General features: G+C 39.3%; 2 protein-coding genes across 2 annotated transcripts; one reads left to right on the forward strand and one right to left on the reverse strand.

The window, feature by feature from the left end:
• The first annotated feature begins 363 nt into the window (after nt 1-363).
• On the forward strand, nt 364-2,751 carry LOC109169399 (transcription factor TCP8-like). The gene is made up of 2 exons (XM_019318282.1): nt 364-1,937; nt 2,542-2,751. Exon 1 carries the CDS (start codon nt 451-453, stop codon nt 1,912-1,914), a length of 1,464 nt encoding a protein of 487 aa, XP_019173827.1. The 5' UTR covers nt 364-450; the 3' UTR covers nt 1,915-1,937; nt 2,542-2,751.
• Nucleotides 2,752-4,440: 1,689 nt separating this feature from the next.
• LOC109165846 lies at nt 4,441-9,048 on the reverse strand. Its single transcript, XM_019314803.1, has 2 exons — nt 8,900-9,048; nt 4,441-5,053 (listed from the first exon to the last, which is right to left on the reverse strand). The coding sequence occupies exons 1-2, from the start codon at nt 9,046-9,048 to the stop codon at nt 4,441-4,443; spliced, it is 762 nt and encodes a 253-aa protein (XP_019170348.1).
• Nucleotides 9,049-16,993: the final 7,945 nt, after the last annotated feature.

A 16,993-nucleotide genomic window follows, 5' to 3' on the forward strand; every position in this document is an offset into this window, starting at 1 on the left:
GAAGAAAGGCGACCGAATTTGGTAGATTGCTTTCGGCAGTGGATTCAAATTAACAGTGCGGTCTGAAAATGCAACCGGAACCTTAAAAAATCGACGATGGACCATGAAATTACAAATATTTCCTCAAAAATCACAGTCAACAAACGGTCAAATAGACAGAGGACTAAATTGTGTTAAAATTACAAAGTTAAGGACTTAATTGGTTGAAATTGAAAGTTGATGACCAATTTGTGAATTTAGCTATAGTCGAGGGACCATTTTAGATATTTACTCTTTATAAATAATGTCACGTAAGAATGTGAACATTATTGGTTTTTTTTTTTTTTTTTGAAAAAATTATAAATTTTCTATAAGAAGAAAAATAATAAATAAAACATATGATTTGGACACACCTAGAAAATTCTTGATTACCCCACCCCTACACACACCTTCACGAGACAAAAACAAATTATGGAGCTCACAAATTCACAAAGTAACAACATTCCTAACAACTCCTCTTCCACCTCCGTCGTCGCCACCGCTCCTCAGCCCTTCCACCGCCACCAACATGGCAGCGTTCGACCGTCGTCGGTCCCTTTTATCACCTCAATCTCCATCCAAGCCGCCGCAGCCGCAGCTCATCAGGCACCTCATGCTTCAACCTTGTCGTCTACTTCATCCGTCAGCGCTTCTACCACCGCAGCTCCGCCATCGCGCCTTGTAGACGCGTCCCTCGCCATAGCCACTAGATCGGAGCCGTTAGTTGAGCCGTCGGAGGAGCCGCAGCAGCAGCAGGCGGTTAAAAGGCCGACCAAGGATCGCCACACCAAGGTGGACGGCCGAGGGCGGCGCATCCGCATGCCGGCGGCTTGCGCCGCTAGGGTTTTCCAGCTGACGCGGGAATTGGGGCACAAGTCCGACGGCGAGACAATTGAGTGGCTTCTGCATCAAGCCGAGCCGGCTATCATCGCCGCCACCGGCACCGGCACCATTCCGGCTAATTTCTCCACGCTCAACGTCTCCCTCCGCGGCGGCGGCGCCGGTCTCGCGGCACCGCTTTCGAAATCGGCTCCGTACCCTTTTCACAGCACATTAGCGCTCGCGACGGCGGCGGCGGCGGCTCACCCTTACGAAGAAAGCTTCTCTCACATGCTGGGGTTTCACCATCAACACGCGCCTCCGCAGCTCTTAACGCCGAGCCAAATCGCAGAAACAATATCCGCCGCAGGCGGCGGCGGCGGCGGCGGAGGAGGAGGAGGAGAAGGCACGACGGAGGATTACCTGAGGAAAAGGTACAGAGAAGATTTGTTCAAAGACGAAGGTGCTTCAAGTAATCCTCAAGGAGAACCTTCTGGAAACTCCACCTCACCTTCCAACAAACAATTCAAGGGCGGCGCCTCCGCCTCCGCCGCCGCCGCAGCCGGAGCATTTCCTAGTATTCTCCGACAAACCACCGCCCCTATGCCGGGAACCACCATGTGGGCGGTTGCTCCGGCACCGAGCAGCGGCGGCACATTCTGGATGCTGCCGTTCACCGCCGGCGGCAGCGGCGAGAGCGGCCAAGCCCTCCCCGCCCCCGCAGCGGAGAGCACTTCCGGCGGCGACTCCCCATCAGAGACCCAGATGTGGTCGTTCCCCAACAACAATTCAAACCAAACTCTCCACTCCCACTTACAGTTCACGCCGCGCTTCAATAATCTCCCGGCGGCGAACCTCGATTTCCACGCGCCGCCGCCGTCGCACCATCTCGGCCTAGGAATGTCGGACGGCAACCTGGGCATGTTAGCAGCTTTCAACAATGCTTATTCAAGAACACGAAATGGCCCGAATATAAATTCAGAAGAACAACCACAACAACAACAGCAACATCAAGCTCAAGATGACAGTGATGAAAACGAAGGCGAAGACAACGATCCTAACAACTCCTGCACCTGATAATCCCAAAATTGAATCAATCGGTATATATTCTTAATCAAAAACACATAATTTTCCCAATTTTATCATACATTTGTCCACTAAAAGCGAAATTCCTTATTCTGACGCTACAGTCAGACCAGACATGATTTGTGAATGTGCTAAATTACGATGATTTAGTGACCCATTAGATAGGATGGTCAGTGTTTGGTGTCTACCATATTTGGTATGACTTCCACGCTGTGACTATCCGGGCTTATCTGTATCTTTGTCCACGAAAACGAAATTTCTGGTTCCGTGACGCTACCTAAATTACGATAATTTAGTGACCCATTATGTAGGATGGTCAATGTTTGGTGTCTACCACATTTGATATGACTTCCACGTTACGACTATCCGGGCTTATCTGTATCTTTGTCCACGAAAAGTGAAATTTCTGCTTCCGATGCTGCAGTTAGACCAGACATGATTTGTGAAGGTGCTAAATTACGATAAATAGTGACCATTTAGGTACTTAGGAATCAATTGAAGCTGTCCGTATAATTTTCATACTATGACTACTCAGGCTTGATCATATTCTTGCCCATAATCTGTTACTCGGGAATTAACTACTTGTGCCTTCATACTGCCTTTGCTTGAACATTGCAGATGTGTCATAGTGTGAAAGATTGAAGTTGCTTGAACTACTGAATTCAGGTATGCAGGATTGCAGGTTTGTCTGTCATCATTATATATGATTCTTGTTTTCAGATTGAGAGAGAGTGAGAGTGATGATAATTTGTATAGGAAGATAGTGAGCTGTGATCTGTACTGGTATAAAGATTAAAGAAAATGCAAGAAAGTTGATTTTACAGTGCATTTTTTTCCCCACAAGATTCCATCTTTTCTCCAGGCTGATTTCTTCATTCAAGCTCAGATTTTGGAAACCCATTCATTCCTTCCCAGAAATCAGGCAAAAATTTAGCAGTGATTTTGAGATCTCTCTTCAATTTCAAAGGGATTTCTTCTGTCTGAGAGTGACTTGTTTTGTACTGTGTTTGATTCTACAGTCCATTCATGTGATAGTCACACATTGTTTTCACTGCTCCAACATTTTCTTCTAGCTTTGTCCTATGGTTTTGTCCCCTTGCTACCCTATCTTTTGGCTATTTCCACTTTATACATGGAATAGTTTTTCATGAGTTTTTACATGTGTGATTAGAGAGAGAAAATGAGAGGGAAGAGAAAACAAAAAATAAATAAATAAATAAATAAATAAATAAATAAATAAATATATATATATATATATATATATATATATATATATATATATATATATATATATATTAACGCGCCTAGTAGGTGTGTGGTGGGTCTCACTTTTTCCGCAAGAACTAATTTTATGATCTCTCCTCACACTCTCTCCTCCAAGGTTGGAGTAAAAAATAGAAATATGTTTAGTATTACTCTTCTACTTGTATCATTATATATATAGTTTTTTTTTTTTTTTTTGGAGGGGGGTGGGTTTAAAGTAGTCAAATTTTTCCATGTTTGTTGTTGAGTATTTGTTGGTAGTTCTACCAATATTTATTTTTAGAAATATTTTCTATGATGTCATATTCTTCATCTTTAATTTGATACTTCATTCACAAATTATGGGTGTTTGATAATCACGTGAAACTAGTAACTTGGAGTTGAGCTATTGTTAAACTCTATATAAGGAAACTACTTAGGCACACTCTATAAAAAAAAAAAAAATGAATACAACAAATATGTTTACTTGTATATTTTATATTTATAAAATAGTTCAACTCTTGTAAAGGGGTATTATGTTAAAGAGCTTTAGACAAGTGTGACTCGCTGAAATTAGAGGGATATTAAATATTGTATGCAAAAAAAAAAAAAAAAAAAAAAAAAATTATGTAAATGTAATGCAAACATTTCTAACTGGATAAAGTTTTCATTTTTATGAAGAAATTGAAGATGGAAGAAGCAAATTGTCTCACGGATCCTTATTCGTGAGACGAATCAGGTCAATGTATAGATATAATACTTATATTAAAAAGTTAATAACCAAAATGATTCATCGACTATGTCATAATTACCAATTTGGTCCTCAACTATCATTCTTACACGATTTAGTCCTCAATTATGTAAAATTTACCCAAATTAGTCCTTAGTTAAATTTTCTGTTTGTTAAACGTTAAACTTGAAGGCAAAATTGTCATCCTACGAACTTTCTTCTTCTTCCCTATTAAACAACGCCAACCATACAACATTGCAACAGTAGTTCAGAATCACCACTCCACCAGACCTTGCGAATTCATTGCCTCATCTCCACGCCCCATGGGACGCCTGAAAGGCTCTTAGGGACGATTGCAACAACATGTTCTTCACCATTGCACCACCACTGCATTTTCCGGTAAGAACACCATGTTCGATAGCTCCGCCCCGTGCACCCCGGCCATCAGGTCAAATCCGTTCACCAATCTCGACACTATGCTCATGTTCCCGTCTGTTTCTTGTACGACAATCTTAAAGCCTATGTTTTCGGCCGCGGCGGAAACCTCACCTGCGTTCAAGCCGCCTAGTTTTGTTCCTCGCTATCACGAGTAGCCGCGACGGCGACGGCGGCTGCAATTTCTCTTTTGCGATAATATTATCCCTTTTCAGGTCGTAAGCGTTTCTCAAGAACGCCATGAAGTTTTTCATGTAAATATGATCTGAAGAGACGACGTTGATGCTGAACTCCTTGTTGGCTTTTAACCCGACGATGATTCTTGGAAAACAAAGGACGACGTTTTCGCCGTCTTTTTCCCGGTTGTCGAAGTCTACGATTTCGTATCTCGACAACCTTTGCAACACTTCCTTAAATTTGTTGGTCCACCTCGGCCGCCTTTTATCGTCGGTGACCAGAAACTGTACTTCTCCGTCGAACTCCCATGACGTTAGGTAGAGAGGGATGATGAGATCGGTGAAGAGGTTTTCGGCGAAGCCTCCGGTGGGGACATCGTACTTTGTGGTGCAACGTCGGATGCGTTGGTTAAAAAGGTGCACCTCCGCGATGGTCAGGTTCCGAACCCTCCTCAATGCGTATTCGTCGCCTTTTCGAGCATAGGGTCTTATGGTCCACGACGTGGTAGTATGTACGTTGGGAACGACAAAAATGGTGGATGAGTTGCTGATAACATCCCAGATTCACCGGCTGTTGTCGTTGTTTAATAGGGAGGAGGAAGAAAGCTCGTAGAATGACAATTTTATCCTCAATTTTAACATTCAATAAATAGAAAATTTAATTAAGGACTAAATTAGGTAAATTTTACATAGTTGAGGACTAAATCGTGTAAGAATGATAGTCGGGGACCAAATTGGTAATTACGGCATAGTCGAGGGATCATTTTGGTTATTAACTCTATATTAAATTAGATGTTACTTATGAGGACAAATGAAATATTTTTATATTGCGATGTAAAAGAATTACTTTTTTCATCAAAAATATTATATTTTCCCTTGTGAGTAATGTTGCATTTATAAAGAAAAATGTAATACTTTTACATCAAAATGTAAAAATATTATATTTTTCCATATAAGTAATAAACAAATATTTTTTCATATAAGTAATAAACATTTTATTTTTGATTTAGTATTTACATTTTTTTTTGTCAGGCAGCTCAGCTCAATTAAAGGGCAAAGTACTGACCAAATTAGTTTTTCCATACGAGAGGAGATTCGAACTCTTACCTCTCTTAAGGGATGAGAGTGCATGGTTACTCATGCCAACTAAACTGGTTATAAATATTACATTTAATTTTGTCCGTGAGATGGTCTCACACAATTTTTTTCTTTTACTAATAATAATATTTTCTCTATCTTAATTTTATCTCTTCATGTGTCAATAAATTTCATTTTATTTATGGATTACTTTAAATTGGCTGACTCACCAATTTTTTTTAAAAAATTATTTATTAATCAAATATAAATGTGAAAATAGAAAAAGGATGTAGCAATATTCATTTTTTGAAAATTTTGAAAATAGAAAATGAAAAAAAATAGAACAAAAAATAAAAAATAAACTAAACGCCGGACTTAATTTAAAATTTCAAACTCGAGAATTTTTAAAGGAGAATAACTTTTTTCACTCGGATTATGTTACAAGTTGTGGTATTGTTGTCCTACTTTATAAGAAATTATGCCCCTCATATTCTATCCTTTCCCATTATTTTGACAAAGCTCAATACATAATAACTATTCTGTTAGGCATAAAATTCCTTTTTTGAGGATATATATTATGCGGTTCAAAATCGTACAAACTCCCCCATTTTAATGGTTACAATGCAAGTTAATCTCACTTCAAGCACATCCACTTTGATATACGAAAAAGTCTGTAATCTATCGCTACTTGAATGTGCATTTTAATGAAATTCATATTGTTATTATAGTTGAAAAAATCATAAGGTAAAATAGCTTAAATTGTCAATAACTGACTGATTCAAATCAAAAATGCTAATAAGTAGCTTATACGTAGAGTAAAATTTGAAATATTATGGTTCCTAAACGCCTTCACGACAAATTATGCAACTTGTGTATTTTTTAAAGAATTAATTTAATTTTCTTTTTAAATTCTTTCATATAATGCGATATTTTCATTTAGAGTCATTGATTATCAATTTATTTATTTTACTTTTTTCGTATCAATTATATTTAATTCAAAATGTCTAAAAATAATGATGGGTTTTTTTTATGGGGGTGGGACAGTTGGATTAAATTTAATTGATTTGAAAAAGTTAAAAGACAAAAAAAAAAAAAATGAAAGTGGTTAAATAGGAGAAATGACCTTATGAATAAAATTTGGAAAAATGATAAATGTATTTTTAATGAACAAAATTCTTCCTACATTAATAAAAAGAAGAAAATGAGAATGTGTAATTAATGCACCAACCTGGCCTAACTAAAGCACTTGTTAGGAATGACAACAAGACAAGGTAGGGAGTATACTCTTTGTTCCTAAATTCTCACCTCGATCCTTGTTTCCACTGAGAAATGAAAATATTTCTCCATTATTGTTCTTGGTCAACTTTAGTACAAGGGTCACATTTGTGTTTCGTGGGATGTGTCAGGTCGGAACGGGACGGGTCAATATGAAAATATAATATTTATATTAAAAAATATAATACTAATTATGAATAAATTGTTTATTACTTATAAGAGAAAATGTAATACTTTTAAATTAAAATGTAAAAGTATTACATTTTATCATATAAGTAATAAACATTTTGGGTGTGTTTGGTTGATAGGTTTTGTCCATAGGAATGTATATGAAAGTGATTGTTATTGTTTGGTTGATAGATTTTTAGAATACTACTATGAGTTTCAAATACCCCATCAATTGAAAAACTCATACTCAAATAAATTAAGGGTTTCATTCCCTTATTCATTATCAAGCACTACTATTAGTAACAATTCTCATTCCACCCTACTACCAAACATGTTAAATATTTTCACTAAGACCCATTACCATTACCAAGTATTTGATACCCATTCGGATTCCGATATCCATGTGCGAACCAAACACACCCTTTATTCTTTATTAGTATTACATTTTTCAATATAAGTATTACATTTGATCTTAACTCGAATCGTCTCACGAACAACTGACTTATCAGTGTCCGTCATATCAAAAAATAGAATTTAAAAAGTATGATTTAAAAATTTATGCAGTATAACTCTGATGGAATTAATTAAACCGGGGGTCCGTGTTAATTAACCCAATTAATAAATAAACATCTCCATTGAGAAAATATAGATGATAAAAAGGATTGCAGGGAATCAATAAATAAGAAATAAATATGCAGGACACAAAGATATTTAACGTGGAAACCAATACGGTAAAAACCACGAGCCTTTTTGGGCTAAGCCAAGCCGAAATCCACTAGGTTGTAGGTGTAGTACATATACATAGATGGCCATAGCCATGGAATTGGTTGAGAGAAAGAGTATGTATAAGAGATGTTTATATTTGAGACTAGCCTCCATTGTCTGTAGCCCGGAGCCTTTATATAATACTATTTGTACAGTTGTAACTTCCCGTAGCCTTCCCTCTTTTCTTGCCATGATGACCTCTTCTCTTTGACTAATATATTATTATTATTATAAAATAATAATAATAATAATAATAATAATAATAATAATAATAATAATAATAATAATAATAATAATAATAATAATAATAATATGACATGTATATTATATTATTCCATCATGAGTCCCCCACTTTCTTAACTGCAAGTATTTGTCAGTATAAGAAAGTAGAAACTGATGTTCACCCAAATAAAAATGACACTCGGAGTGCATCCTTAACGAGCAGTGTAGTCTGGACTACATGTTTGTGCGCAGAGCACCAAGGTATGTTTGTACGCGGAGTACCAAATTAAAGTATGTTTGTGCGCGGAGCACCAAAGTTTTGACTTCCCTGCTTGGAGCATTGAAGATGATAATGAGACTCACGGTCAGGTACGCGGAGTACCTAAGGGTTCATTACGGTCATTTCCTGTAATTGCCATATGACAAATGATTAGCGGGGCATGCCCTTAGTATTTGTTTAAATCTGAACTTAAAAGTGAAGATAGGTTCGGAAATCCCTATATCTTCCTTTAATATAATGTGACCCACACGAAACTTATTCGTTGAAACGATAGTTGTAAGAGGTAGCGCAGAGCTTACCTTAATTTAGGTGGCAACGCAGGGCTTGTCTTGAAATACAATTGGTAGCACAGAGCGTACCATATCATATTATGTGAGTGGCAGCACGGAGCTTGCCAAATTATGATGTTGTTCGAATAAATTAGCGGTTGACCACATCAAATTATTAAATTATTAAATAATAATAATAATAATAATCATAACAATAATAATATAAAGAAATCTAATAATTAGAGAAACTTATCTCGTAGTAAGAGTTAAGGTTGTTCACTTGCTTGGCAGAGATGAGACGGTGAGAGAGGATCCGACGAACGTAACTCGGACTAACTTCAATATAATAGGATCGTTGGGTAGACCAGACCAACGTATATGGAATATGTCCATAATAGGCTCTTCCATTAAATGGTGAGCAGGGGCGGACCCTGTACCACCGCTAAAGAATGCAAGGTTGAAGCCGGCGCGCACGATCACAACCATAGATTGAATACTTTGTTCATGGCTAAGTGATGTTGGACCTCATTATAACATCAGTAGAGAGAATCAATGCCGACGTCGAAAAATAATCACATGTTAGAGGTGGCCTTTATCTCCCTGTTGGCACTTGCCAGCATGGAAACATTTCTTCTAGATCAATATTGAGCATCCAGATAAGCGCTATGAATTAGCTCACAACGAAGTTGGCTTGTGAATGGGCAAAGGCCAGCATTAGGATCAATTACGTTCCCCCTATGGCCTATACTAGTATATCAGAACCTCCCAAATTGACAAACTAATTAAGGCCTGCGATGCTGTTCGCCGTTTCCTGCAGCCTTCTCATCTGTATCCTCAGACGCGGAACAATTTCGGAAGACACCATTTTCATTTAATTTCGTTTTGGTTTTCAAAGAACAGATTCGCCAATGTCACCAACGCATTCACTAGGAAGAGAACAATAATAAGAAACAAGAACATTGCCATCGTGGGCGTGTGTTCCTTAGCTTGATCTTCATAGCCATGGTGGTGGCTACTGCGATCGGTATTACTACATCCCAGAAAGCCATGTAAGCAGCGTGCCATTGTACTACTCGCAAACAAACTTGCATCAACAGCCTCTCTGAATCAAATTAAAGAATATATATAGGAGTTTGGACACAAGAGAAACGCCATTGTAAGGGTCTTGCCCCTCCCCACTTTTGCAGCTAGCGTTTCTCTTTTCCTCTATATTCGCCAGCGGCGCGCCGGAATCTCCGTGGCGCTCATCAACAGATTCAGGAGCGGTTCTTCTTCCACTAAGCCAGCCCGGGGATGATCTACATCCTGGTGGTAGTCGCAGTAACTCTCACCTTAAAGGTCTGGGAGAGGTGAAGATCCTCCGAGAGGAATCGCCTTCTGACCTCATATTTATCGTCTGCGCACGGGAGATCGTGGGGCCGTTGGGATTTCCTGGGACTACCGGATGGGGTAGAGGTTCCAGTGAGCTCCTCGTACGACAAATAAAGCAATGTCCGTGTTAATTAACCCAATTAATGAATAAACATCTCCATGGAGAAAATATAGATGATAAAAAAGATTGCAGGGAATCAATAAATAAGAAATAAATATGCGAGAAACAAAGATATTTAAAGTGGAAACCAATACGTTAAAAACCACGAGCCTTTTTGGGCTAAGCCAAGCCAAAATCCACTAGGTATCCACTAGGTTGTAGGTGTAGTACATATACATAGATGGTCATAGCAATGGAATTGGTTGAGAGAAAGAGTATGTATAAGAGATGTTTATATTTGAGACTAGCCTCCATTGTCTGTAGCCCGGAACCTTTATATAATACTATTTGTACAGTTGTAACTTCTTGTAGCCTTCCCTCTTTTCTTACCATGATGACCTCTTCTCTTTGACTAATATATTATTATTATTATAAAATAATAATAATAATAATAATAATATGACATGCATATTATATTATTCCATCAAACTCATTAATTGATTAGGCAATCTGAAATTATGAAAAATTGGAGTGTCTTTATTCACATTAGGCATTGCCGTGCGTGCGTGCACCGTCCTCCATTATAACCTCAATCAAAGAATTTAGATGGCATATCTTCACTTTCTCACTTGAATACCTCACAAAGATATTTCTATTGTGCCAGGCACTTTGTGCTCATATGACACATCTGTGGCTTCCCTTAAGGGAAGATCACATGATCGAATTTTGGTGATGGAGTATTGACTCTTTGGGCAGCAGATTACAGTAGTTAAATAAAATATAAAACAGAGAATAAATTAAAATTTTAAATTTCATTATTTGATAGACTAGAATAGAATTATTGTAAATTATAGTGTTTCTTATATTAGTATATATGTGAATTGAAATGAAAGAAATGATATAAATATTGTCAATGACCTTGTGGTCTAGTGACACGAAGTGACTCAAGTTGTTATGAACAGTTACATTTGTAACAAAGTCAATAGTACTAGAAAAATGATATAAAGATTAAAATGACATTATTATATAATGATAATATAAAGCAAAGCAATAACTCAACAGGGTAGCTCAAGTGGCGAAGTGGAGCTCTTCCGGGATAATCTAGATTCGATTCTCACAAGTGACAATTCTTTTTTGGCCAACTTTTATGCCTCCCGGAACGAACGAGTATTAGTCAGGTGGATTTGAACGACTGAACCAATGCAAAATTATCATCTCAATAAAGAAGTTAAGTTGTGTCATGTTAACACTTTCTTGGTCAATCACATCATACCAAGAATAAATTTATCAAATGCACATTATTGAATAATGAGTTTGTAATTATTAAATTTAAAAAAAAAAAAAAAAAATCTTACGCTTTTTGGAAGAAAGAACTTTATTGGGTCTGCGACTGTGTTCATATTTATCCGCGATTTTCGCAGTGACAGTCTCCGCACTTTTACACTTTTGGTACGGCGGGAATGTATAAACAACCAAATCTTACGGAGTAGAATTTAATTTAGAAAAATGCATTTTTCTTCTTTTTAGTGGCGCTGTGGGAACAACCTCTCAAATTGATTGGAATTTTTTGTACGCAGTGAGCAAAGGTCTAGCCTCTGTGGTTCATGTTCAGTTGTGGGAGCAACCTCTCAAATTGATTGGGATTTCTTTGCGCAGTGAGCAAAGGTCTAGCATCTGTGGTTCATGTTCAGTTGAATGTGAATTATCATAATTTATATCCTCCCAAATGCTCTGTCGAGTCGGGGTGTAGGGAACCCTCAGGTTGGAGTTCAGTCTTTTTGGAAGAATACAATATATATTAGAGATCATATAAGAACCGACCTCCTCAGTAGTTCATTAGAATCAATCTCATCAATTAAAAACTAAATCTATGGATAAGATTAATTGTGATATTAAAAAGACATGTGTCCATATTAGGCATTATAATGTGTGCATATTAAGCATATCCCTATGTTGCACACAACACATGCTTAATATGCGCATATCATAATGCCTAATATTCACACACACGTTTTTAATCTCATCCATAAATCTATTTTTTTAATAGATGAGATTGGTTCTCATGGGTGTGTGTATATATATATATATATATATATATATATATATATATATATATATATATATATATATATATATATATATATATATAGAGTCTCGTTCAGGTGTGAACATTGCTTAAGATGTGAACGTGTGAATTATTTTCGACCGTTCCTTTTTTTACTGATGGACGGTTGTGAGCTTGGGTGTAGGCCTTACGATGTGCATGCTTCGCACTGTATCTCTTTTTATGTGGGTGGGTTTTGGTGCGATACTCCTGTTCACCGTACACATCTGGTCCGTCTCATCCAAATTTCCGTCCTAGGACTTTTCCACTCCAACTCTACTCTGTCGATCAATTCTCCAATTCCAGCTCATGGCGAGGTCGGATGGTGATCGCTGGTCGAAGCGGGGTACGAGCGGCCATCAATTAACGCCCGCGACCCCTCCTGCTACCAATAGCCTTAGGATAGGGTATGCGTCGCGGCCCTTTAAACGAAGGCTTCGCCGTCGTGTTTCTAGCTCCGGTGGACGGGACGATGTCGGCCGGAAGGCGTCAGGGATAGCAGCGAGGGTTGCTGCACGGAGGAGGGCGAATCAATGGGGTGGGGGGGGGGGGCAAAAAGGTTAGTTCTGCGTGGGGGGGGGGGGGGTGGTTCTGAGTGTGTTTGCCCTATTGGGGGTCGTTTAGACAGTTAATTCCCTCTTGATTTCAAGGTGATAAACACCTGAAAGAAACCATTTATGTATTTTAGATTAGAAATATTGTCAAGAATAATAAAATGCAGAATACTGTTCTATGGCAGTCATATGTTTCCATTTACCATAAACATATATATATATTTTATATAGGGCTTAGGGCCTTCTACTGATATTATTATTTCTTTCCTTATCAAGAAGAATACTTCCTAATTTAAGAGAGGAAAAGGTTTAATTAGTCAAAGTTGATATTCAGACCTCTTGAATAGACTGTAGAGTCTGCAACATGTATTCCTTGATTTATGGATGGATATGCATATTGTTATTGTATTGTTAAAAAATGTACACCAGTGATGCCATGTTTTAAATTAAAAGTACCTGAGTGCAGTGGTTTGCATTCCTGTTAAAATAGCCGAGTGCAGTACTAGTCTTCGGGCTTTTAGTTGTTATCAGTTTTCAGATTTACCATATCTAGTAATGCAATTATATTTACTATGGCCTTTACATTGCTTAGAGGTCTACAGTTTTGATACTATGCCATTATTGTTTAAATGTAATTTGCTGACTTTGTATTATCAAAAATAGTGATGCAAGTTTGTTTAATAGGTTGGATATCAACTCCAGTGGTGCTCATGGGCAGTGTTTGTTCTGTGCAGGCTATAATAACCAGCAGCCAGTTCTGCTAAGTGATGATGGGAGCGGTTCAAATGATGAGTTCCACACCCCACCGCTAGTATTGGACGGGGGCGTGGTGTGCGGGGTAACACGTGTGGAGCGTTCAAGCAAAGGCCAGTTCAACGCGCTGGGATCGCCGAAGGATCTTGCAAACCTTGTGCAAGCTCTAACTCCAATTGAGCCCGGGGATAATGTGGTAAGCATTCCAATTGAGCCCTATGTGGCTGTTATAAGATTATGTATGTCTTAGACAGTTTCCCTTTTTGCTATGTTATATGTTGTCTGTTGTGTTGGGTGGTGGTGCAGGGGGTTGGCCATAGGCGTTCAGAAATCACTGGTGAGCTGATTTCGGTCACTACGCGAGTTGTTGGCCTGTTTTCCCAGCACCCCAGTAGAGCTTTGGAAGAATGCGATTACCAGAGGGTCGTGGACTCGATCAAAATGTTGGAAAGGGTTGTTCAGAGGCCAGCACCGCCAGTGCCTATTCTGTCACCGGTTAGTAACGAAGAATCGTTATGGTTCGATGCAGACTTTCTAAGGGAGCTGGATCAAGCCGAGTTGGCTGCAACCAGGGCCATTGGCATGTCCGATGTGCCTAGTTTTAGTCTAGGGCTGACTCAGGAGTTTGCAAGAGTAGGGCAGGCGGCCAAGAAGGGCAATCAGGCGGATACTGTTGCACCACCGTTGTTGCAGGTAGACTGCGTTCATATGGTAGAGGTACTGTAAGTTCTGTTGCTAATTCTTTACACAAACATACGTAGGCACCAGCCCCGCGGGGGGTAGACGGGACAAATCACAAAGGGAAGGAACCACTTGTGGAGTTTGCAAGGCCGGTGCAGGCGGACAAGAAGGGCAATCAGATGGACACCGTTGCACCACCAACGCTGCAGGTAGATTGTGTTCATATGTCTTAGGTATTGGTTGTTCTGAGGCTAATGCTTTACACGAACATATGTAGGCACCAGCTCGGCCACAACGTGTGGGACTCACAACGCAGTTTGCTGCACCATGCATAGCCACTCGGCGGGTAGACGGGGCAAATCATAAAGGGAAGGAACCACTTGTTATGCACGACCAATCTGCTGGCATTTTCTTCGACACCACATATGGGTACCCATCTATTCCGCTGCCGCACGTGTATGTTGTGTGGATGTGGGTATTTAGGTGCTCCCAGGGGGACCGGTAAGTGGTTTTAATGCATCTGCACTCTCGGGGGGGGGGGGGGGGTGTGGGTGGGGTTGGGGTGTTTGTAAATTTATGCGTATAATATTCACACGTTTTCATTATGGCTTTTGGTTTGTAGCAACGAGGTCCTATTCCAACACGGTGACCGGACGGTCAAGTGGCCACAAATGCAAACGTTGAGGGAGGTGACGGTTCTGTCTAAGACTGTAGTCGATGCTTGGTGTTGTGTCATGAATGCCCGGGAGGCAGCTAACAGTGCTGGTGACCTGACCCGCTTGTTTTTACCGACCAGCACGACGGTAAGCATCTTGGTGCACACCCATGATTTTGTGGATTTCAAACTCAAACTAATTACTGCTTGTGCTATGCATATTGGGACTGTGGTTGGCGTCTCATCGAGCGAGGAGGAGAGGGTGGCTTGGTTCGAGAAGCGCATGGACGGGGTGTTGCAAAGTATAGGACGTCGGGGGACGGCCGACATAGATTTGGTGAGTTTCCCTGCTCGGTAAAATAATTGCCACACCGCCTACCGCCCATGTTTTAATAATCGTTTAAAATGGCAATGCAGTTCATTTTCCCGATTTTTGACAATGGCACATACTACATGATGGCCATTAACTTCAAGCATTACCGTTTTGACATCATCGACAGCTCGTCGGCGAAGAAGCCTAACAAAGAAATGTATCGTGGCGCTCCGGAGGAGCTGGTATGTGTCTCTATTCTCCGAAATATATGTTCACGCCCTAGCGTTTTATGCCGGCTATGTGTGCTGCAAATTTCTGCAAATTATTGGCGTTCACAGTTGTGAGCGATTTAATGGATTATTATTAAGTTCGTTACTCTGCGAATTTGATTTTATTCCTCTGTGTTTTACGGTACGTTGGTGTATAATTTTCTGCTTTTAAATCTATTAGATTAGTGTTAGAAATATAGGTATGTTTTTTTAATTTGTTTCATTCATTTTGGAAGTTTAGCTTTATTTTTAGCTTAAATTTTTGATGTACTGGGTGGAAACTATGCATGATGCATTTTTCTTAAGTGCAAACTCTGTTTAGTTCTCATATGTTCGCCTTCTGTACACTGTTTGCACTTTAAGTGCTGTCATTTGTTATCCATAAATATATTAAAGGGGTGTGTTCGGTTTTCGGTGATTATTGGTGCAGATAACATGCCTTGCTGGTTTCTTGGACTCTAACCTCCAGCCTCTTCGCGCTGCACGCCTTGAAAACATGAAACCCAAGAGGATGCAGATGGCGTGGAGGGATATGACTTCTACGTCGGATTCCGGGGTTTTCACGATGCGGCACATGGAGGCTTTTTTTGGGGAGGGGTGCGCGAGCTGGGACACTGGCCTGTAGCGGGGTAATGCCGCGCAACTAGTCAATCTACGCAAACGATACATGCATAATATACTACTGAGCGTGGCCAATACTCATGCACGCAGCATTGGGGCGCGCGCATCGGAATTTGAGCGCCGAAGATTAGCACAGATGCTCGGTGGCCACGGCAGCCACCACAATGATGGAGCGTCAGTCTGGACTGGTTAGCCATGAATAAGTTACGTATGCAATAGTCCTCGTAGCCAGTGGTTTGTAGTGTTGACACCACAATAATAGCGTATTTAAAATTCAGGCATATTTAAATTAGCTTAGTCAATTGGTTCGTTGTCCATAATCCAATGGGATATCACATTAATAGTTTAATAATTTCGGGTAGCATTAAAAGTTATCTAGATATAATTATTTACGAGTTTTGTGTATGCTTTTCTAGTTTACTGAGCACGGTCAATTTTTACGCACAAACCATTAGCACAATTTTGCTCCTTTTTGGGTTACGAGTTTTGTGTATTGGTGTCCGTTTAAAAAAAAAATGGCCAGCAATATTCCTGTTAATATGGTGTTATTTTTCTGGTTAATTGCTCACATCAACTCGCACCAAAATAAACCCAGTTGCTCACACGCCCATACCAACATTAGGTAACCCAATTTTTAAAAAAGAAACAGGAGACAACCCCATGTATGCACCCATGTCCCCCTCAGCTGCTACCAGTCTGGTAAATTCTCATGCCATATTAACAATTAAATTGGTAATAGCTGAACACAACACAACAGTCTCAACACTAAATTATAGGATAAACACCATTCACCAATGAAAAATAATTAACAATTAAGTTGGTAAAAGCTAAGCACAACAATCTCAATACTAAATTATAGGGTAAACATCATTGACTAATGGGAAATAAACCAATTGAAAATAATTAACAATTCAGATCGAAAAAGCTAAGCATAATAGTCTCAATACTAAATTATAGTGCAAATATCATTGACTAATGGAAAATAAAACACGACCCAAAACACTACCATA

The sequence above is a fragment of the Ipomoea nil genome, unplaced genomic scaffold, assembly GCF_001879475.1.
Source record: "Ipomoea nil cultivar Tokyo-kokei standard unplaced genomic scaffold, Asagao_1.1 scaffold0317, whole genome shotgun sequence".
In the NCBI taxonomy this organism is placed as follows: Eukaryota; Viridiplantae; Streptophyta; class Magnoliopsida; order Solanales; family Convolvulaceae; genus Ipomoea; species Ipomoea nil.